This window comes from Bombus vancouverensis, chromosome 5 (assembly GCF_051014615.1).
Source record: "Bombus vancouverensis nearcticus chromosome 5, iyBomVanc1_principal, whole genome shotgun sequence".
In the NCBI taxonomy this organism is placed as follows: Eukaryota; Metazoa; Arthropoda; class Insecta; order Hymenoptera; family Apidae; genus Bombus; species Bombus vancouverensis.
The window spans coordinates 17,634,535-17,657,689 of record NC_134915.1 but is presented as its reverse complement, the minus strand read 5'-3'; the positions used below and the strand labels follow the sequence as shown (position 1 = coordinate 17,657,689).

Sequence of the window (23,155 nt, the reverse complement as noted above, 5' to 3'; positions counted from 1 at the left end):
TAATGTATGTATGTTACGTTTGTTAACGTAACACCGGGTCGCACCTTTAATCGCAAGTGTCGCAAGTTTAACGAACAATCGCCGAATAGTAATGAATCCATTTCTATCATTTTCGGTTTACTTACATTTCCAGATGTCAATCGTTCAATGAATTAGGTAACGGAGTAGCGCGTGACAAGAATAACGAATACGGATCGCAAAAGAAAAAGGTTGCAAAAGTAAGAGAAAAGACGGATAAGAAAGTGCTTGCTTTTACAATGCTTCGAGTCATTAGGTATTCGTCGATGGAAATCCATCTCGTAACATTTTTAACCGCGTGCTTCACCTTGGTATATGAACCGATTGATCAATTCTTCTCGTACTCGAGTTTTGCCGTACAATCAAATACTTAAATCTATCGCTGTACATTACGAGTTACGAGATCGAAACATTCAACTAGCGAATAATGCGAACAAAACAAAAGCTGAAAACGTGACGCTATGGATGAAACGGTACATTTTAGGAATAACAAGAAAATGACTTCTGTTCCCTTCTTTTCCTTCTTTTTTTTCCTTCTTTCCTCTTTTTATTCTCGTACTAACCGTGTACGTACGTATTTAAATTGTAATAAATAACATTTTTTATTCTTTTATAAGTAAATTGTGTTAGAAACAAACTTAGAATATATTACAATATAAAATAATATATTTTAAAACATAAAAGACAAATTTTGATACACCAATATCTTCTATAAATCGACTCTTTATCGCGTGCCGAAGTAATTGTGTGAATAACGACAAAATTATTTTCCAAAATTGTTATCCTTGTATTGATGAAGATTAGACGTTACTTCCAACTTGGTCCGTAAGTGTATGGCACATAGTGATAGCTTGAATATCCACCTCCATAACCGCCGCCATAACTGGTACATATCCAAGAAATTCATCAAAATTATATATACACGTTAAACAAGAAACATGATTGACAGTAAAAGAAAACTACTAAAATAAATGTATACATATACATATATAGAATACCCTGAAAATATACTCACTATTTAGCTTTGTACAAACCAGCTCCAACAATTCCAGCACCAAGAAGGGCCTTTGCTCCAACGGCGGCACCGCCCAATAAAAGTGCTTTTTTACCAACTAAGGCTGCTCCCGCGAGCAAAGGCAAGTGAGACACGGGAGCTCTTTTCACGCGAATCGCTTTTCCTTCCACAATCTGATCGTCCCGTATAATAGAGAGACGATTTCCTCCGTGCGCAATCGATAACATACGAATCGGATCAACGAGCAATACCACCAGTATAAAAAAGTAAAACGACTTCATCTAGAAAGCAAAGACGACGAAATTAGAATTTTCCATGTGGTTACGAAAAGAAGGAAAGAGGACAGAAAGGGGAGGAAAAAAGAATAAGGAAAAGAACGTGGAACCGAGAAGATATGGAAATTCGTAAGGATGAAAATTGTAACAAAGAATCGTAAAAAATCGTTATGTGCGAGAATGAGAAACAATGAGTACTAACCTCGTCAAGATTGACAGACTCGCGACAAAGAAAATATTCCGATGCTTGAAACCGCGCGAATCGCCTTTATATATGAGAAGCGCAAATTTTATCCCTTCCATATCATTAACGCCTATTTCTAGTTTTAGAACCGGAATTTAGCAAATCTCCTTCCTCCTCTTCGACTTATTAAGAGCCATTTTTAGGTGTATTCCCTTTCTTTTAATCGGCGCGACCAATTAAAATTACCGAATCTTTTTCATCGCATTCTTCCTTAATTCGATGCCACGATGCAGCGTTTATGCATTTTATTTATGAAACAGTATTAAAACTGAGAATTGGATATCGTATATGAAAGACGACACTCACGGAGAATTCGAAAAAAAGACTACGAGACAGCGTGCTAACTATCGGCTTTCACTGAACAGTGCAAACAGTCGATTCTTTAATTCCATGGCCTTGAAGATTCCAATACCGATGTACGAATCACGGAAGAAGGCAGAGCGAGATGAGTGGAATGAGACGCAACATCTTTAGAGAATTGTATGTAAAAACGCTTACGTATACGATATTACGGTTATCATTTGAAATTTGAGAGGATGATTAGACCAGGCATATTTCACGCATTTATCCAGCAATTATGCGATATCGAACATCTGTAACGACGCGATAACGATTGTTACGTATCGTACGATATGCCTTTTCAATGTGTTGAAAACTACTTTACCAGCAATACAATAGTAACCGTTACGATAGATGATAATAAATATCGATAATATCGAAAGAGATATTCTCGATTGGTCGAAAAAGGAGAGTCGTACGTTTACAGATGAAAATCGAAACGTAAAGGATATAGGCTAATCTGTAACGAGACGTGGAGGAAAGAGAAAAAAGATCGTAAGAGCGTGTTGGCGAAGGTTGACTTAAACGATAAAATGGCTCCTAAATCGAAGCGAAAAACACGGAACAAATCAAACGGTCAGAAATCAGAGCAAGATTTCAAACGAGAAACGCTCTTACGTGAACTTAAGCTCAGCGCTTTGAATACGGAACGTAATCGACATTACTGGAGAGAAATGCTTACGCGCGTAAAAATGCCGGATATCTCGAAGAAGATAGACATAACTTGGCAAATTCTAGAACATGCCTTCGACTTCAAGGACTACAGGTACGATACGATGTGATAAACGACCCATTGGAATATATTATAGATATCCCCTGTACCTCTACAGCATCGGCTTATTATTGGACAGTCTGCAAGAAGCCGAAAATCAACGACGAACGGCTAATGGTGCCCACGTAGAGATAATCGATCGATCCTTAGAAATACACGAAACTCGACTAACAGAGGCCGACACGCTCTTCTATGGAAATATGAAAACGGCGTTAGCCGATAAAACCTTTCAGTTTGAAAATATCAATTATTATCGAAATAAGAAAGAAACTGCTTTACGGAAAATTAACTTGTTCTTAAATCATCGAGGTGAAAATGCAACGAATGTCGCGAGAAGTACTGCCATTAGTAAGATATATTACCTACTAACGTTTTCCATGCTTGCAGAATCATATATCATTCTCACACGATTATCTCTTTCTTGATTACTAAAAGGATACCGTATTACTTTCGGGACAACGATTTCAGACATTAAATTATTTGATACATTTTCCAATTCTAAGGTAAAATCAACACATTCGTGGAAGATAGAGAAAACGAAAAAAGGATAGTTACAACGCAACTTCAAAAAAGATTAGAGAATCTATGGAACGATTTGCGAAATGTTTTTTCTGATTATCGTAAAAGTATGTAGATATTATTCTCTCTCTCACTCGTATATACATATACATATACCCTCCCTAATAGGTACAGAAGATCGACGAAAAGGTTATGAGATTGTCAGAAAAAAGGATCAGACCGATCAACAAATGATAACTCAACAAAATATGCGTATCGCGATTCTTCTCGACGAGATCATGAAATTTCGTAGCAAGATTAATTCTTACAAGATAGAATCTATAATTGAACTACAAGAAATGACAAAAGAATCAAATTTCTTTTATAATGCCTATCGAGAGACGAACGAACGTTTTATCTTTGGTACATATGTTCGATACATCTCTCCCTTAACCACTTACGCTACCAATAAACTCACGGTTGCACGTGCCGTGTGCTACAATATAACACGCGACAAATGCCTATCGACGTGGTATACACGTCGCTGGCGATTTTGGAACGGAAGCATCCCGACGTGCGTGGCACGTCTTTCTAGTGCAAGTGGTTAACCAGGTAGCGGTAGATTGTGACAGTGAGTGATTTATTAGGTTGCAAGAAAGATAAACATAAAACAATGACGATGTCTAAGGAATATAATCACAGTGTAAAATACATGAAAGATTTGATGATCAAAGCTGAACGTATACTCGCTTATATGCAAATGTGTCGAAAATACGAGACGCAAGATGAAAAAGTACTTCCAATGATTGATAATCATCCTATGCAATTACCAACAACCGATAACAATATCCTTCCATTTCAAACAGTTAGGTCTTAGTTTACTATTATACGTATTTACTAACTCGCTTTCTAACCACTTTGTAATCACTTTGTAACCACTCCAACAACAATTTTTTTCAGACTATGAAAGACTTTCAATATCTCATTAATTTTTGGCGTCGACTAAATTTTGCGCAAATAATCACCAAAGAATTACGTACAGAAAAATGCCAGTTACTGATACAAGCGAACTATTTACGAAAATTGATGAAACGCTACTTTATTGATGAGACAAGTCCGATGTAGTTCGAAGCATATATTTCGACAAATCAATGAATAGTACACATAACAAAGGTCTACCAAAAATCGGTTTATTATCATCAAGTACAAGTGTGATGGTGGTACTCGTATACCATTGAAAATGACGTGATTATATCAATTTCTTCTCAGAGGTATTCTCACGTATTTACATGAGATCATAAACGTTAGATCATAATAAAGAATCAAAAATGCAGTAATATGAACAATTTGTGTAAGAATTTCAAATTTCTTATGCATTCCTATAACAAGCATACAGTGTACCGATAAACATGAGACGTGTAGAGTACAGCTTGTTTTTAATAAATAGAATTGTTCATAGCTGCAATAATTCATTATAATCACAAATCTAACTTATTTCGCATATGATTACGATGAAAAATATATATGCATATTGCTTATCGGTAGTATTGACCGATCGTAGTTTACGCTACACAATATCGACGCGATGTTCATCATAAAATACCGGCAGCAACAAATTCGTTCGTTCGTTACTTCCGGTGATTTATTTCTAGCGAAGCCAGTCTTATGCTTTTGCCTGGATTTCTCTTGTCCTCCTTCATGTCAAATAACTTAAGTTCCGGAAACGATTATAAAAATATCATTGTGGTCTAACGAGTTAACGCAATTTATGTTTATGCGCTATACGTGACAACATTTTATTGCCTGCAAGGAATGTAACAATACCAAGTCCGAACAGATATCGAAGAGTAACGAACATGTTTAATTTTAACCAAAATACTCCGGAAAGTGTGAAAATACCTGAAAGCACACAAAAATAGTAAATGAAGCAGTTAAGAATTACAAATAAGCGGTTATTTATGTGTCGTGAAAATTGGGCTACAACTATAATATGATAATTACACTTGCGAAAATTTCACTTTTCTTTTATGCCCGAAGTGCTATCGCAAATTAACTGAAAACTATAATTTGTCAGATATCGGGCACGCTATACTTAAATAATATTACGATGAATATTATATAATGTTACTCACTTCCCAATCCGAGATGAAACGTCACAGCACTAATCGAAAATGGAAAGTTTGATATATTCACTCCAAGTTTAGCCCATAAAATAAGCAATAAGAGAATTGGTGCTAAGCACAAACCGGTGAATAAATTTGAAACAAAGGCGGGAGGCCTCTTCTCGGGTTTACGAAACATGTGCTGCAACATACCGATATATTTATCAATCAACCCATTGATAACGAAGTTCAATAAAAATTTCGAATTGAAAGAAATGTCCGTCGAAATATGTGAATGTAAACATTCATTCTAAACAGAATTTGATCTAGAACAACAGAAAGATATCTCGACAGCGATAATTCTTTTCCAATGTTAAGGAGGTGACAGAATCTTAAAATGATTACTATCACTAACGAGCATTGGTTCTATCAGGCACAGAATAACATATGGCCAAAGAATTGCTGCAAAATTCGAAGTCTTTATTGTATACGAAATTACCAATTCGTAATCAATGAGTAATTGTAAAACACACTGTTATACCTTTATTTCCGGCTTAGTCGTGTAAATGTTGGATTTATGTTTGTAAAAAACATTTTTATCCGCTCGTTCAGTCGAAGACGGTTCAGGGAACTTCAGGCTAACTGTTGCCACTGTCCATTGAAAAGGATTACTCAGTACTGCATCACCGACAATCAATTCCACATTATAGTCCCCGCTTTCGTAGTCAAAATTCGCTGCTGTTCCTCCCACCGGCTATAAAACGTTCTAATAGTGAGATGTTTAAACAATTTCAACAGAGATCACCAGAATGATGACAGAAGGAGTGTACAACTACCATATCGAACTTATAAAGATGTGATGTATCTGTTTCAGCAACAAACAAAATTTCATGTCCTCTTTTATCGTTGTTTGAAATAGACGCAGAAGAAAGCCGCACGAATGCTTGATGTGTGCGCATAGGTTTTTTATTAGCAGCATCTTTTAGTAGAAACCGCATAACTAATTTTTGTTGAGAGTCAGCCTCAATCTTTTGTGACAATTTTTCAGGGAAATGCACTCTGTAATCAATATTTATCGAATGAACATATGCGATTTATGGTTTTAAATCTATCGTCTCGATTCAATTACCGTGTAAGCTTTGGTTGAGTAGTTTGATCAGCATCAGCAGTACCAATTTCCATATGATCAACTACAACTTCGCAAAGAACTTTCACCACAACGGTATTCGTTACCGAACCAGCAGTGACTGATATCTTGTAAAATCCACGTTCTGGTTTCATTTCCATGAAGTTCATCATGAATAAGGTCCTAAAATTAAATGATCATGTTAAAATACTTTGTACCTTCTATATCACGAAAAATTGTTTGTTGAGCTTCTTGATCTTTTCCATGATTTTAATGAAAGATCAAAGGGTAGCACCAACACGAATACTTTACCCCAAGGTATAACCGACTTGAAAAAGAAAATTCGAGCCGGTAAAGTATTGGGGAAAGGCGGTGAAAGTTTAACGCTTACCTATCCGTTGACGAGGGTTGCAAATTTTGTTTGCTGAATATAACGACATCATCACCGACTCTTGTTGCAGAATTTGCAATCACTTTAAACGTGTTGGTTAACGGATTGCCTAGTATATCGCAAACTCTTATTGTGACAAAGGGCTGTTGCGTAGAAATGCTGATTTCTTCATTGGCTAATATTACACAGGTTGGTTTCTCAAAATCATTGTTTGCCAAAGTCGTTAATGCTGAAAGCAAACTTGTAACGCCTCTTGGTGTCTGTACGGAACGTCGAGATAGAAGATAATTAGCCATTTTTACTATCTGCTGAGGTGTTAATGGCGGTTTCTTTTTCAACGTGTTGGATAGTTTAAAAATACCATTTACTAGGAAACCTAAGAAACAAACAAAGTATGTTCTACTAACCACAGTCGAGATTGTACAGAATTCAATTCCATTTCTTGTAACGTGTCGCAGGTCGTAGTACTAATCAGATAACACACTTAGTACTCACTGGTTACAGAGAGACCACCTTCGAATTGCAAATACTGTCCATCTACCTCATCTGCCTGAATAATCGCATCTTCGATACGATCAAAACCAAAGGTACCACCAAGATCTGAAGCGATGTGGAATGTATAACCCAAGCTGCTCATAATACAAATTAGAATTTTTTAGATGGTTAGCGACGAACCTTGTATAATTTTTAATGAAAACGAAACAAACTATAAGTTTAAAAATAAACAGAGTAAGCCATACTTCCATAAATTATCATCCTTTCGCAATGTATTTTGTATTGTCTTAATTACATTATCCACATTTTCACGGGATAATTTTTCCGATAAAACAGTCAAGCCGCTTACTGCATAGTATAATTCTACCATACTCAAAGTCTCTTTCTCTATCGCACTCACCAGTACCTATTTAAACAAAACAATTTCCCTTTATATCTCTGATAAACGAAATTTTTGCTAATGCATATGATGAATTCTTTTTTTTTCAGTAAGCATAGCTTTCTTCAATATAAAAATCCAGTAGAACGAAAGTTTCTAAACATCATTAGTCGTTTAAAGATTAATTAACAGTTTATGCTTTAGTTTTTCAAAGATGCAAACCTTTATAATATTAGACGGAGGATTAGTTTGACAATTTCCCACATTTCGCCAGGTAGATGCAATATAAAAAGCTTTTTCTGTTGTGATATTGTTATCATCTTGTATAACTTTTATTAGAAAGTTACAAATATCCTAAAAATTATAAGAACCTTGTTAAAATATTGACAAAAGATCAGTACGAAACATTCTGTATATAAATAATTTGATCAGTAAGACTAATCAAGAAATCATTATATTTCAATTACGGCAAAACATATCATCATATATCTGCACATTTTTATATACACTAAGAAATAATATACGGTTAAATATATTTAAGTACAATATAAAACATTTTCATTAAAATGGTATTTCTAACCTGTTTGTTTGGCAAAACTTCTTTGAGAAATGTGTATCCATGAACTGCATAATATGTAAGTGCAACATCATTTGATGTTAAGCCTGGTTCAAGTATCTTCTTTAAATGAACCCTATCAGCCGTTGTTAAATAGGAGTTTGTCGATTGTAATATTTCGGTGGCCGAGAAGCAACTTGTTATACCGATAGTAATGACTAATAGTGGTGTAACTGAAAAAAAGTTGTGTCACAGTTAGATGACAACTGAGATTCTATTTTGATTATTTTTAATATTTGTGGTTATACTTAAATTAAATATTAAAATTATGCAAATCTCTCGGAAGACTGATGGAAATGTAAACTGTACGTGTATCATGTACCGTGCATTATTATTTGTTATTATGAAGCTAATATAAAAACGACTACTAAACTTAAAAGAGAAAATACGTATGAATATCATTTTTTTGAAAAGTAAAGTAATGAAATAAACTCTAGAATAAACGCAATAAAAATAAGATATGGAAAGTATAGTTGATCGAAAGAATCAGGGATATAGGAGTTGAGCGCAAAGGACGAAGTATCATTATTATAGAAGAATAGAAATATCTATAAAGGCTTGTATTTAAATTCATCTAAAAAATATCCTAAAACAGTATACCATTAAATAATACTCACGAATGTTCATTATGGGAGGAAGACCGGGAAGACCGGCTGCCACGTTGCTGCTCCGAACAAAATGGCTCTTTACCCATTGCGCGTGTACGAAAAAATGGACGACTCTCCGTTCCGGAAGTAGTTGGCAAAACAAAAGTATGTTTAGTAAAAAGCATGCGCACAAATTATATGGTAATATTCAATCAATTGTACGTGCATAGTTTACTAAAAATTCATTGGTATGATCACTATGGGATAACCAGTTAAAATATATCAAAATGCTCGAATTTGAATCAGTAATATTTTACTAATAATGAGAGTTAATTTCTTCAGATGTCTCCGTTTCAACGTCGTGCAATGGCCGAATATTATAAATTATGAATTTTTCTACTGAAAATGTCACATAAAAAAAAAAAGCCACAAAATTTACTGTGATTATATTTATATTCACGTAGAATTTGGAGAATTTGTAATTAAAAAAGTGAAGAATTTTAATCCTACTTTAAAATACCGTATACAAATATGCGCGATTGGAGCTTTTATAGACGCAAAATCTGATTGGCTCTAAGAATCTTGGTTTAAAATAACGTATAACGAATAATCGAATTTCATAGTACTTTTTATAGTGCCGACGGTTCAAAACGTTTGATTTTCTTCGAAATCGTTTTAAGAAAACTCAACAATGAATAATCTGCATATAATTGCATGTATAATTACGATCAAAATTAATTACGTTAATCATCGACTTTACCTTTATAACGTAGAATTACGGTAACGATAATTCTAATGATTAACTAACAAATAAGTGATGATTTTAATTACACTATCAGTACCAATGACGATAACGAAGCAATAAAGATGACAATATGCAATAGCAATCATATTAATCGTAATAAAAGATAATAAAAACAACATTAACGAAAGCGATAATGATGTCGTTATACAATGAATTGTTATTGTGTCACACTATTCAAAAATGTGTACAAAACTTAAATTTAACGATAATTGGTCTGTATAAAACGAATATAGCTAAACGTACACAGGATTTCGTTTATGAAAAGAGCGATATATTCGTGCAATGATTAAGATTTTGTGTAAGAATAATGAAAATTGCACGATCTCCCTTTTGATCAAAATGCTTGTCTCCTTTTGATACACATACATACATTGTTCATACAAGTGTGTGTCAATCAATATAAGTTTCCATTTCAATTGCATACTTTCAGCAATATGTTATTAAATCGAAACCGTATTTACATATAATTGTCATTGTAATATCTAATAGGTCTTCGATCTTCAAGCAATATTTCGTATTACTTGTAAGCGAATCAAAGATAGATTGTAGTTGAATGAATCGCATCGATGAGAGGAAGAAAATGGAACGAAGAGAATAAAGTGAAATTCAATGGAAGGGAGGATAATGTAAGAATAATAGCACAGTAGTAGTAGTGCATCAATATGCGTTAACCATGCGACGCCGCGACACTATCAATGTGTACCTACAAACTTATAACGAACATCAAAAATAGGAAAAACGAGAGATCGCCGATTTTTGGTTAGTTTCTTCATAGATCTCAAATTGAAAATGGAAAAATAAAGACAATGTAGCCGTAGTGAATTTGAAGCATTTGAACCGTATGCATGTCAAAGAATCTACGATTACACCTTTGCATAAACGTTCAATTTCCCGAATGAAGCATTACAAACTTAAAAGTATCATATTATATTTATGAATTGTTAAAAAGATGCACGGCGTATAAATGAACCGTACAAACAAATGTACAAACGTGCTGATCGGAAAAATAAAGTCATTGGTCGGTCGTAGATCCTTATAATTAACTTATATATACATATATATAGTGTGTATATTTACGTGTATATATATTTATATATAGACACATAGTGTATATGTGTATGTATATATATATATACACTGACAGATCATGTAACACGTATGCACCGTATTACATGATCTTTCGAGTAAATTTAAACAATATATTACAGTATTTTTAGTGAGACTATATACACATAGCGAAGGACTTAATGAACGAAAAAGAGCGTTCACTTTTATCGCCTTGGTATTTACAACATAACCTTACGTGCCAAAGCATTTTCGACAATGTTTGATTTTTTAAAGTCCTTGCTTTCTGCCTTTTTTGTTGATTTTAATACTACACACATCGCACTCATACGCACACGCATGTAGCATAAACAGGCACACAGGCACACAGGCACACAGGCACACACACGCGCGCGCGCACGCACACGCGACACACACGCACACGCACACGCACACATGCAAACGCAGATGGTTCGCAGGATCAAATATCCATGTGAAACAGATCGATTTTTACGTATCAGATAATAATAAACGCTTTTACGTTTATACCAAGATCATCGATTTGGTAGGAAAATATGACTAACAACTAATGATACACAATAAAGAATTTCTCTGTCCTTTTTTCGTATTAATAGTCACCAGCCAACGAATTCTAGTCGAAGAACAATCCAATGACATGTCTTTGTACCAAATTTACTCAAATTTAGCCAGGGTTAACCGAATATACAGTTACATTGCTCAACGCAAAAGTTTGGGATACATAACAGACGTTCCACTTCCTAAATGGAAATGCTTGATAATATTAACCTTTCATTGGGAAAAGCTTGTCCTCCTTGTATAATATAGTAGCTAATCGATCGATTCCGATGGGCCCTGGCCCCATCGAGATTTCATTCTTATTATTTTGGTCGAGGAGGAAGGAGAAGTAGGAGGAACGTCGTCGTTAACTTTCCGTTTAACGCTTAACACAATGCCACTCTTTGGAACGAACTTTGAATGAGAAGATGTCGTTTTAGATACATTGTTTTCCAAGTTTGGTGGCGTAGATGGAAACGGAGGGAAATCCTCGTCTTCGAGACCTGGGGGTTTCGGCTGTTCAGGGGCTATGTTTCGTTTGAAAGGTTCTGGGAAGGGATTTTTGTAAGGAATCCCTTCATGAGTAGGAGAACCCGTCGAAGTTAAACTTGACAGATTTGCAGATGGTTGAGAGATTAACGATGGAGACGTAGTGGTTCCCATGATCGATGGAAGAGCTGTTGTTGTTCCAGATAAACTCGATGGAACAGAATTTTCGGTAACCCTGTTTCCTGGCACTATTGCGGCAGATGCAGCTGCGACGGCCGCTAATTCCTCTTCTGCTTTTCTAATTAAATCCAAATCGCTTAATGAGCTCAAAGTACCCTTATTTTCTTTCTCTTTTGAAATCGATTCTCGATGATTAGATGACGATTCCACTATAGATTTCTCCGAATTGGATTTATTTAATCCGCTAATTGTAAGTTTTACGCCAGGCGATGAGGAATATTTTTCCGAATTTTGGTAAATCGAAGAATTTGCAGTAGTTAAGAACGTGGCACTAGGTTTAGAAGGTAAATACGGGTCTACTTTAGAGCTCTCTTGTCGTTTGACGTTTGCTAAAATCTCTTGTAAATTTGGAGGTATCGTTATGTTTGAGACTTTTTCGAGAATCGGTTGAGTGAACTTTGAAATACCCGTGGGTGGCGGTGGTGTAAACGATCTCGTGTCCGAAGGACTGTAAGCTTCTTCGCATTCATCGCTGGGCGGTGGGTCCAGCCCTAAGCCCTGAAAAACCATCAAAACCACAACAACGTTAGAAATGTTACACAGTCTGTAACTCCATTCTTATCTTTCTTTCAATTTCGATATCCTCTACGGACGTATTAAGAAATCACTGTATTCGGAAAATTAAATGCGTATGACACGACTAATTTCTTTGCAATAAACAAAGTACAATCTTAACTTCAAACCACCAATCTCCGCCGACATTGTTTTAGATTTAACCATACTAATTGATATCAGTTGACAGAAGGAAGAATTGAAATGAAGACCGGAAATGAAAGGACCTAGAGCTACTGGCAGACTTCTACTACTTGTTTAATATATGTCGCGTATTAATATGTTTTTCCTTTTTCTTTTGCCAGAAGATAACGACGAACATGAAAATTATAGAGAACGTACGCCATTTGTATTTGTAATCGTAATGACACGTAGGGATTCGAAATACGTGATCGTTTTAAATCGTAAATGAAATTTATACAATTGTACAAATAGATAAGTTTAGGTGAAAAAAGAAGTAAAAAGAAAAGAAAAAAAGTATATCTCCTGCCCCTCCCTCCCAGACAGAGGTAAAAAAACCTCAGTGAAATTTGTTTACGGCAAGAAGTAAAAATCCGAGCAGCTCGAGGATAGGAAGGGGATATCCGGATAGAATTGAAATCAATTTTATTTACAATAGGATAAAAGGAAAAACAATAACATTCGATTTTATAAAAAATAAATCTTGTTAAAATTCTCACCGGCAAAGTAGGCGTTGATTCACCGAGAAATGAAGAACTAATATTCTGTATTTGTTGCTTCTGTTCTTCGATTTGTCTATTTAATTCTTCCATTTTTCGTTGGAGTTCGGTCGAATTTTTACTGGAAGAAATGATACCATTATCGAGTGTACTAACATCGTGAATACCCAGTGAACCAGATATCGGAGCTACTGTGGTTACTGATGTCGATGTAGGACAAGTTCGTAAGTCAAGATCAATATCTTCCTCGTCCATCTGGCCAGGACTATACGGCTCGTCACCATCGTCCTCGAGAGGTACTTTACCAGGCGAAGAAGTAAGATCGATCTTTGACGACAATTCAGGGACTATTTTACATATGGTCGCAGTATCGAGTAACGTACTCCTCGACATTCCTATATGTGCTCTATTTAAATTGTCAAGAGTGGTTTGAGTAACGGGATGTTGTTTTTCTTTCGTAGACTCGGTCGTGCTGACCGTGGTAGCCGATGTTTTATGATATGTACTCGTTGCGGTTGCCAAGGAAGGTGATGATATCGTTGGTGTTGCGGTAGAGGTAACAGAGGTAGATACGATGATCGTCGCGTTGCTACCATTGCTAGACTTATCTTTCGAGGCACCTATTAAAGGTGGCGTGTAACTTCGATCGGCATCCTTCTTCGATAATTTCATCGGTATGCCTGTAGACGATATGCCAGCGGGTCGTTTTCTTTTGTTGCGAACAATGATTCCTAGAAGAAGATGCGGTCTGTGCTCTTCGAAGCCAGGCCCGTTCAAAGGTAAGAGAACCTGAGGTATCGTGCTCTGATTTGAAAATGGCATTATATAAAAATCCTTTATATTCTTAGAAACATTCCCAACGACTCCAAGTCGACTTCTACTGTTCAAATAACTATACAGCGTTATGTACGGAATCTTTTCTTCGTCATTCGCTGCGGTAAGTCGAATTACCAAAATCTCTTTCGAACCGGTCTTCTTCATCTTCGAAATATAATCCCAAACAGTTTCGTGACTTATTCGGCCAACAACGTCAACTGTATCTGGTAGATCGTCCATCAAATCTTTCGCATGACCACTCACCTCTTGTGCGGTGATGAAGAATTTTGCAACATCCACCATGTTAACAAAACCCCTCCAAACCGTTTGCCATCCTCCTGCTTTCGGAGTTTCACCCTCGACAGTCGATGATGATTCCTGTTCTCTTTCTCTATCAATTTCTTCGTTAATGTCTGGTGTTTTGATATTAACCGTTGAAGAAGGTTCTCTGTCTGACACGTCCGAATCATTCCCATCAATGATGTTGGTAGTTGCTTCGTCTTCGATATGCCGCCAAAGCCGATCCTCGATAGATTTTCCGGCCGATGTTCCCGTTAAACCTGACAATTCCTCTTTCTTTTCCATCTCTCTTTTCTTCTCGTCTTCTCTTTTATCAACATTTTTCAATTCAGAATAAGCAAAACCACTACTGCGACTTCTCAAAATATTTTCATTGCTTTTGTGTCGTTCCCGTTCCCTCTCTTTCTCCCTGTCCTTCTCTTTTTGCTTAGCTTTATCTCTGCTACTTTTCTCGCGGAGCTTTAATTTCTCCCGATCTCTAGTTTTGGATCTCTCTCGATCTCTTTCGCGATCTCGTTCTTTTTCCTTATCACGATCTTTTTCTCGCTCACGCTTCCCTTCCTTATCTCGAGACCTCCGTTCTCTGCTTTTCTCTCTAGTTTTACTACGTTCCCTATCGTCTCTACCGTGCTTATGTCTACTTCTACTGATACTTCTACCACGCCGATCGCTCGCACCCTTTGAACGGTTACTCTCCTTCTCCTTTCCCCTTTCTTTTTCCTTATCTCTTTCTTTCTCCCTACCTCTATCTTTGTCTTTTTCCTTCCTTTTCTTATCATCCAAGTTCCTCAGTTTTTTCGCATCTTCCTTGCCTCTTAATCTTTCCTCGTCGATTGCCTTCTCCAAATCTTTCTCCATATCATCCACGGTCGAACTTATGCTGTCAGCACTGTTCAATGCAGTCACGATATCTTGCACCGGAGTTTTTGGATCCACATGATCGATACCACCATCATTCTCGATTATTTGTTCACCTTTGTGCGTTTTAACGACGATAGATTTAGCCTGAGCCATTAAATCTAATTCGTTTTTCTTAATCATTTCTAACTGATGCTTTGTTTCTTTCTCCCTCCATTCAGCCAATTCTTGACTGGCCATTTCATCAGGACTTAACCGCACCACCGCATCCGGCGTCAACGATCTATCAGCTATCTTTCTAAACAATGTTAGATTCTTTGTATCTTTTATATTGAATACGAGACTTCTGTATTTGGCTTTGTACTTTGCACCGGTGTCTTTGAAATATTTATATAACTCTAATTCGATATTATACGCTAGGTCCGCTATTTCCTCGTCGGTAAGTTTCAAATCTTCGGTTTCTTTTATACGGCTAGATAACAATTCTGTCAAAGTTTTCCGTATATTTAATCTTATAGGTTCTGTCTCAGGTTTTCTTGGTGGGCTTGGTTTAATCTGCTGTTGTTTCGATTGTATGATTGCCTGCTTTGATTCTTGCTTCTTTGCATTTGGTGTTTGTTTCGGTGACACAGCAACACCCAATTGCTTTATTTGTGGTTGAGTAATCAATTTTGTCGTTTTTAATAACAAAGGACTCTTGTTTGACCCTGGCAATAACGTTTGTTTCATTTGTATTGATTTTGTACTTGTCGGTTGAGTTTGCTGTTGTTGTTGTTGTTGTTGCTGCTGTAGTTGTTGTTGCTGTAGTTGTAGTTGCTGCTGTTGTCCACCAGAAATAAGTGTAAATTTTTTATTTCCTGCTGTCAAAATCATTTGCTTAGAACCTGGTACTTTCGCGTACGTCATCTTCGGAAGATTTTGTCCTTTTGCGGGTGACAGTAGTGCAGACTTTGTCTTAAATCACATTTTATTAAACATTTAGCATGAGAATAAAAAGCATACAGACCATGAAAAGCAAACAATTCAAAAGAAAATCTCTATACTCACTGTTTTACCAGGTACTTGTGGTTGAATAGTCGCAATCGTTTTCCCTATTTGCAGTGCACCAAGATTATTCGTCCCAACCACTTCAAACGTAGGATGTTCCTTTAACCATGTACGCAAATTTGATCTTGTAGGAGCGTCCGAACCTTGAAGGAACAACGACAACGATGAATAGAAATATCTCTTTTCCTTTCCCGTGAATATAAACGCCATGAATATATATATTTAAGCTACCAGTTAATATTCTTCCACTTTTCCTCTCAAAAACGATAACTCGAGCATCGGATTTCGACTTTGAAGCAGGGTCGAACGGTGACGACCTTGTTCCTTTTGGACTAATTGTTGGTCCTGGTATTGGTTTGTCTTTGGTCAATGTTTCTTGGGCATGTGCAAGTATACATGCGTCGGAACAGTAAATGCTCGAGTTTCTTGCTTCTTTTTTACAAACGACACATTGCATACTACTAGAATATTGAACACCACCATAGTCACAACCAGATTGTATCAAAGGCGATGTTTCTCCAGTAGATGAACTCTGATTAACCGTGGGAAGGTTTTTTGTATTCTCAAATACAGTGTCAGATTGAATCCGTTGCTTTCCAGAAGCACTCTGGGTACTCGATTTAGCTTTTATCTCTTCGTCCTTCTTTTTGGCGCAATTTGGACAAACCCATTCTATTCCTTTCTCCTCCATTTGTTGACCTAGATAAAAGAGAGGAAACAAAGTAGAAAATAGAACTAAGAACTCGATATATACATATTTTATGCTTTATACAATCGCATTATTTATACAAAATAATTACAGTATTTTTCGTCTTACCCATTGCTTTGCTGACATGTACGCATTTTCCGTGAAACCAGTCTTCGCATACATCACAACAAATCATGAAACGATTGTTATGCGGTCTTTTGCATATACACCAAAGTCTATCAGGATCATCTTCTGAATCTGAATTATCCTCTTCCTCTTCTTCTTCCTCTTCTTCGTCTTCTTCACCGACCTGTTTCCGATCTTTCTCTTTTATATCTTTCTCCTCTTCATCCTCCTCTTCTTCAGCTTCCTCCTCTATATTTTCTTCTTCCACCCGAATTGCGCATTCATTTTTCTCACCTTGATCTATATTCGCACGAATTTCGTGTTTGATGGACTGCGACGATGCCCTTTGTTGCATTGTTTGTACACTGTAACTTCTAGCAAATATGAAATATAATCTGAAAATTATATAATTTAGTTTTATTTGGCTTGGTTACGTACCCGTGCTTCTCCATCCGTTTAGCAGGTTCAAATGATTTTTGGATAGGTTCAGTACTTTTAATTTGTAACCGTTTGCTTCTGGTAGCTGGTGCTTCGATGGGAGGTAACGTAATTACTCGTCCACCACGAATAATTTGAATAGGTTCCTTATCGTCTTTGACAAACTTTTTCCCTGCCTCTTTAAGTTCATTTGTATTCGCGCTAGTTGTTGCCATCGTTGCAACTGTTGCTGTGCTTGTCATAGTTGTTGTTACGATTATTGTCGCAGAAGGATCCAGCGATTTAGCACTTTCTTGCTCGGATGTGATCAAGGAAGGAATAAGCATGTTATTTGAGGTTATCGACTCCGACGCAACACTTCCTCCTTGTTCCACAAGCGCAGCCTATACAGTTGAAGGATAACGGAAAAGTTAAAAATGAAAAAAGAGAACCGATTCTATTTCCTAATAAAAATTAAGTTTTCGATACTATATCCTCCAATTAAAACACTAATGCTATTAAAAACAAAAATCTTAATACATGTTCAGCCAAGTCGACTCCAAGTTCTTCTTGTAATAATAACGCTTCAGCCAGCAATTCCTCTTCATGTTTACTAGCTTCCATTTCTAATGTAGCTAGTAGATGTTCCTCGCCTTCTATAGCGCCTACAAAAGATATTCGAGATTAGAATGATAAATACATATACATGACAACTGTTTCAACACATCTTTTATCTAAGATTAGTATCTTACCCGACTTACCCGAATCCAGAGCTGGTTGTAATTCTTCTGATGCGTTTGATTTTACACCCGGCTTAGACTCTGCTTCATGATTTTCTACCAAACAATCGTGACTTTCTCGCTTTTCCGTGGAGATAGAAGTTTCAGAATGTGTAGTTCGGTCGGAAGACATAGAAATAATACCTTTAATCACAAAATTTTGAATAATTTTGAACGTATAACAATTTTTTTTCTACATATACAAGTACAAACCTGAACGATTTGATGTTATGGGTGATGTCGACGATGATGACGGTGAATGTGTTACTTGCATAAGAGAATTTCCAGAAGAGACAACAGCTACAGACGGTGTTACTATATTTTCTTGTACTTTCGAATCACCATTCGAACCAACACGACGAATAATATCTGGGGTTGAAAAAAGAGCAGGACCTAAAGTATCCACCATGTACGCTGGTGATTTACGATTCTCTTTCTTTGCATGTTTTTTCATACCTAAAAGCAGGTTAAAATTTAAGTGAAATATTTCATATATCTAGTGTATTGAGTAAGATAATCAATGAGAATAATATATAGGGGAAATAAGGTATTACAGGTAAATAAGCTACTCTTACTAACCATCAAAAACTTTGATCTCTGTTGTTTTATTGGTATCGATTTCTATTTTCGTAATACTTTCCAGACCGTCAGATTTTCGTTTCTCTTTCTTCGGATCGCAAGATTTAATTTTTGAAATAACAGCAGGCGTCGTCACTTTAGCCAACTGTTGCGATTGCTGCTGTTGCACATTTGAAATCTGAGTTTGTATCATGGCAGGCTGTTGTGTTGATGACACTTGTGGTATCACTCCTTTCATTTGCGTTATCGATAAGTTTGACGTTATAGTTTTAGTAGTTACAGGTATTTGGACCAGTTTGCCATCTTTGGTCGCGAAGAACTTGGTTCCGGTTTGATTAAAAAATTTCCCTTTAGGAAGAATCACCTGCTTCTTTACGTCGATATTTTTAAGGTCATTCGACTTCATAAGCACTTGCTTTTGTACAAAAGTAACTTTTTGATTAGCTCTTCCCTGTCCTGGTTTTGTGAGAATCATGTCGCCTTTAACCATATTAGCATTGATCAAATTCGCTTTAACTTGGTTCGTCGTCTGCAGCGGTTTTTCAAAATTAACCGACACATCTTGATTTATTATCGAAGACGATTCGTTGCGTTGCGATTCCTCTTTCTTCCGACCAATAACGGTTTTAAGCTGTCTCTTGCCTTTAACGAAACCAAATCCTCCTATCGAAAGAAAAGATAAAACCGTCTTTAATCTACCATTAGTTCACGCGCCTTATTGTCATTTTATGCAAATAACTATCATAGAACATATAGTCATGACTCGCGTTGCTACTCTCATACCTGATTTTTCATCTTTCTCTGGACTCTTCATGGCATTTACAGCAGCAGCCATTTCCATATCTAATCGGCGAACTTGTTCCATATCCATTTGTTTGTTGGGCCCTCTTCTACGAGTAGCTACCATACTTCCTCCTCTGGTAGTAAGCCCTTTCCTACCGCCTCTAGCTCTTATACCACCTCTTCTAGGACCTCGTGGACCAAAATCTGAATCATTGTCAGATGGTGGTTCTGACTCGGATGATTCACTGGATGACATTAACTCTTCTTCATCCTCGTCATTAGATTTTCCTTGATCTAACCAAAGAAAGAAGAGTAATAAGAGCTATTATGATATCAATAGTGTTTTTGATAAATTTGATGGAACAGCACAGTATGATTACGTTTTCCAACACCCTGCTGCAATAAATTCCTTGGAACCGGGTGTCCGAGAGATTTAGGCGTACTTGCTATATTGGTCGACGATCTCGTGTTGCTATTACAGGTAGGAACAGGAGTCGGGGGGATATTTTTTCGCGGCCGACCAACTGGTTTGCCCTAAGATAAATATCGTAACAATTGACTAATTCGGTTCTCTCAAACTACCTAAATACTCACAGTTTTGGTTGTAGCCTTTGGCTTGATCACGACAGTATTCTCAGCTTCGCCGACAGGGGACGATGTTTTGGATGTTCCAGGAGCAGGTGAATGTTGATGCGAGTATTGTAATCCATCGTCGGAAGTAGGTGAATCGATAACAGGCAATGGATCCCTCGGTTTTGGATCAGAAGGTGATAATCTACTTGTGTAGCAGTGATCCAACTTAACGCTATATCTTATAGAGTTTTGTTGTTCCTCTACTGTTAACATATCTATAAAATGTAGCGATTGCTATATATATGAATGGAAAGGTGGTATGAATAATATAATTTTAACAATACAGTATATTATAGAATAGAAATAACAACAACAACAACAATAATAATAATAATAATAATAATAATAATAATAATAATAATAATAATAAAAATACCAAGCATAGCTGTGACATTTTCTCCAAGAATTTGTTTTGCCTCTTCACTTTGTAAAGCTGTCTCTAATCGTTCCAACTGTTCTGGATCCATTTCCATAAAAGGATCGACTAAACTGGTTGCATCAGTAGATGTACCACCAGAATTAATTGCAGCAGATGTAAACATTGGAGGATCTACAGTTAATGTAATATCTCCATTTTCTGTGTCTGTCTCTGCTTGTCCTACTCTAACAACGCTGACATTTGCATTAGATTGATTCACTGAAAATCAATACGAATATTCAATATTTACAGTTGACAATCCAACTTATCCAAATAATGTAACTTACTAATTAAAGTCTGCAAAGTTTCTTGGTCGACGGATATAGTACCATCATCATTGACAATGATAATTAATGTATCATCCTTCTTTCCTGATCCGCTCTCTTGTGGCTCGATAATGTACGAGCTAGACATTTTTTTCTAAGCTAAATTACTGTCGCGGTATTTACTGTTTTAATCAAACCGTCTTGTCAAAAAGGACAATTGCAAGATGTTGCATCCGTTTCAGCAATAAGTCGTTGTATCCGAAAGAATGAAAGATTATATACACTTCTAAAATAGAAGAGCAAACATTCGAACAAGCATCGATAGTAGAAGAGATAAACAAGAATGCCAATTAATTCGCCACGTTCTTAGTTGAATGAAAATGAAATATCGTTGCTATGTAATTGAAGCTGCCGGGTAAGACATCGAAATAGGTTGCGAATCTCACAGAATAAATTTTTTAAGATACATCAATATCAAAAATCAGAAGAAATGGAGAAAAAATAAAATAGCAAGTAATAAAAAAACTATGGTATATACACACACACACACTCATAACCACATACATATGTAGTATTATCGTTTTATTCGTGTTTGTCGCGTTGTTACCTACTCTATTAATGCACGATTGCGAAAATGGTGTTGAAAATAATAAACAGCACAAGATTTTTTTTTAAATATCAAATTAAAGTGATATTAATTAATAGCAGAGTAGTTAAATACACAACACCTTTAATGTCACACTTTGTAAAGAACATAACGTTCACGGTCAAGTAAACAGTACCGCCAAGAAAAGGATAGTCGCCATTTTGTTTGATTCAGCCAAGTAACGTTCCCCGAAAATTTTCAGACATCCGTCGTTGTTTCGTTGTTATTAAGTTATTCCATAGGAGAATTACTTGTATGGAACTTCATCAGCGAAACTTTGGTCAAAATAACGTAACTAGCAGAAAAATAATGACTTTTTCAACGATACATGATGTTACGAACGCACTTGTACCTTCCTGCACATACTGAGACGCTGCGCGCTCCTCGTTGCGCAACAACAAGAAGAGCAAACCACTAGCGCTATATGTGCCGCGCTAAATACACCACATTTAATCGTGGCTGACGATATAAAAATTTCATTTTTCTTAGTTCCATAACTGTTTCTCATTTTTCTCATTTGCAGTACATCAGTTTCCAGTTTATGCTATCATTAGCTTTTACACTTTTCACCGATACTATTCTCGTATTCCAAATTCTCTACCTAATTGTAAGAAATGATGTTTGATCATAATATAGAGAATTTTCAATCACAGTTATAAATTACATTGTATATACATATCCTGACCTATTTTTTCTCATTTTTCTTGTTAAATCTTAGGCGAAAACGGAAATTTTTATATAGTCGAAGACATATTCTAAAAAAGAACAATAGAGATATGTCTTATTTATTATCATATATCGTACATATGAGTTAAATAATAAAAAATCAATTTTCATCTCTTTCGTCTCTAGCATATTTGATAGATCGTATTAAGCTTGATGCCAAACTTGGAATAACGATAAATTAGAAGTAGAGAACGGCTATCTAAAAATTGGATAGATGAAAGTATAGCAAAGCAAGAAGCAGGGAGTACCGAAGAACCACGTTTGTGTGTTGCAGTGTCGCATGTGTCATCTAAAGTTTGTTACTCGCACAAGATAGCATTAGTTCTTACTCTTACTTATTCGTGCTTACAAAATATGGATATGGAAGTGGAAAACATTGAAAATATAGAGGATGTAAAACTCGATAATACATCGAAAGTGAAAAGAAAAAAACCTGGAATTGTATATTTATCTAATATACCTAAATACATGAATATCACGAAAATTCGTGAATTATTTTCTATATACGGAAAAGTTGGAAGAATCTATTTACAGTTAGCAGAAAATGGTTAGTCATTACGGATAAAACAATAAGGTAGTCTGATAAATGTCCCACTTATATATAGCATAACCTCTATTTAATAAGTAGTCAAAGGTATTTTCGGTTTTAAAACAATATTTGTTTGATCTTCTGATAATATATATTATAAGACTTTTTTATAGACGAATATGCATTATGTTTTTTCCATACAGAACTGGGACGGGATGATAAAACAAAGAAACGAAAGAAAGTTGGTACAAGGTTGTTTACAGAAGGTTGGGTTGAATTTGAAAGTAAGGCAGTAGCAAAA

The 23,155-nt window shown here is 36.0% G+C and overlaps 5 protein-coding genes across 11 annotated transcripts; 2 read left to right on the top strand and 3 right to left on the bottom strand.

Annotated features, from left to right (window-relative positions):
* Positions 1–666: 666 nt before the first annotated feature.
* Positions 667–2,529, bottom strand: LOC117158570 (uncharacterized). The gene is given in 4 exon segments (XM_076618565.1): positions 667–901; positions 1,034–1,314; positions 1,511–1,548; positions 1,551–2,529. Coding segments are annotated over 4 exon segments (456 nt in total). The 5' UTR covers positions 1,612–2,529; the 3' UTR covers positions 667–825.
* On the top strand, positions 2,364–3,088 carry LOC117158586 (dynein regulatory complex subunit 2-like). The gene is made up of 2 exons (XM_033337649.2): positions 2,364–2,657; positions 2,722–3,088. The coding sequence occupies exons 1-2, from the start codon at positions 2,425–2,427 to the stop codon at positions 3,086–3,088; spliced, it is 600 nt and encodes a 199-aa protein (XP_033193540.2). The 5' UTR covers positions 2,364–2,424.
* Positions 3,089–3,704: 616 nt separating this feature from the next.
* On the top strand, positions 3,705–4,490 carry LOC143302661 (dynein regulatory complex subunit 2-like). The gene is made up of 2 exons (XM_076618461.1): positions 3,705–4,026; positions 4,122–4,490. The coding sequence occupies exons 1-2, from the start codon at positions 3,835–3,837 to the stop codon at positions 4,284–4,286; spliced, it is 357 nt and encodes a 118-aa protein (XP_076474576.1). The 5' UTR covers positions 3,705–3,834; the 3' UTR covers positions 4,287–4,490.
* On the bottom strand, positions 4,338–9,041 carry OstDelta (oligosaccharide transferase delta subunit). The gene is made up of 11 exons (XM_033337619.2): positions 8,888–9,041; positions 8,235–8,443; positions 7,877–8,008; positions 7,521–7,681; positions 7,276–7,409; positions 6,781–7,156; positions 6,393–6,572; positions 6,100–6,322; positions 5,805–6,017; positions 5,294–5,465; positions 4,338–5,060 (listed from the first exon to the last, which is right to left on the bottom strand). The coding sequence occupies exons 1-11, from the start codon at positions 8,895–8,897 to the stop codon at positions 4,918–4,920; spliced, it is 1,953 nt and encodes a 650-aa protein (XP_033193510.2). The 5' UTR covers positions 8,898–9,041; the 3' UTR covers positions 4,338–4,917.
* Positions 9,042–9,467: 426 nt separating this feature from the next.
* On the bottom strand, positions 9,468–21,984 carry pps (protein partner of snf). 7 transcript variants are annotated; one of them, XM_076618419.1, is made up of 16 exons: positions 21,565–21,984; positions 20,975–21,239; positions 20,646–20,906; positions 20,231–20,484; positions 20,017–20,170; positions 19,637–19,930; positions 18,854–19,516; positions 18,488–18,730; positions 18,248–18,418; positions 18,036–18,160; positions 17,517–17,899; positions 17,082–17,452; positions 16,496–16,963; positions 16,265–16,407; positions 13,244–16,171; positions 9,468–12,509 (listed from the first exon to the last, which is right to left on the bottom strand). In XM_076618419.1, exons 2-16 carry the CDS (start codon positions 21,099–21,101, stop codon positions 11,556–11,558), a joined length of 7,539 nt encoding a protein of 2,512 aa, XP_076474534.1. In that variant the 5' UTR covers positions 21,102–21,239; positions 21,565–21,984; the 3' UTR covers positions 9,468–11,555. The 7 variants fall into 7 exon arrangements, with proteins under 7 accessions (XP_076474534.1, XP_033193467.2, XP_076474535.1 ...); XM_033337576.2 differs by having other exon boundaries at positions 21,682–21,984; XM_076618420.1 differs by having other exon boundaries at positions 17,082–17,449; positions 20,975–21,984.
* Positions 21,985–23,155: the final 1,171 nt, after the last annotated feature.

Bases quoted from the DNA above. Each gene is read 5' to 3' on its own strand.
- LOC117158586 (XM_033337649.2), top strand. From the start codon at position 2,425: ATGGCTCCTAAATCGAAGCGAAAAACACGGAACAAATCAAACGGTCAG. The intron at 2,658-2,721 runs GTACGATACGAT...GTACCTCTACAG, and splicing joins TTCGACTTCAAGGACTACAG to CATCGGCTTATTATTGGACA.
- LOC143302661 (XM_076618461.1), top strand. From the start codon at position 3,835: ATGACGATGTCTAAGGAATATAATCACAGTGTAAAATACATGAAAGAT. The intron at 4,027-4,121 runs GTTAGGTCTTAG...AATTTTTTTCAG, and splicing joins ATATCCTTCCATTTCAAACA to ACTATGAAAGACTTTCAATA.
- OstDelta (XM_033337619.2), bottom strand. The intron at 8,009-8,234 runs GTTAGAAATACC...TATAATTTTTAG, and splicing joins AAGTTTTGCCAAACAAACAG to GATATTTGTAACTTTCTAAT. The intron at 7,682-7,876 runs GTTTGCATCTTT...TTGTTTAAATAG, and splicing joins CTCCGTCTAATATTATAAAG to GTACTGGTGAGTGCGATAGA.
- pps (XM_076618419.1), bottom strand. From the start codon at position 21,101: ATGTCTAGCTCGTACATTATCGAGCCACAAGAGAGCGGATCAGGAAAG. The intron at 20,907-20,974 runs GTAAGTTACATT...ATTGATTTTCAG, and splicing joins AACTTTGCAGACTTTAATTA to TGAATCAATCTAATGCAAAT. The intron at 12,510-13,243 runs GTGAGAATTTTA...ATGGTTTTTCAG, and splicing joins AATCAACGCCTACTTTGCCG to GGCTTAGGGCTGGACCCACC.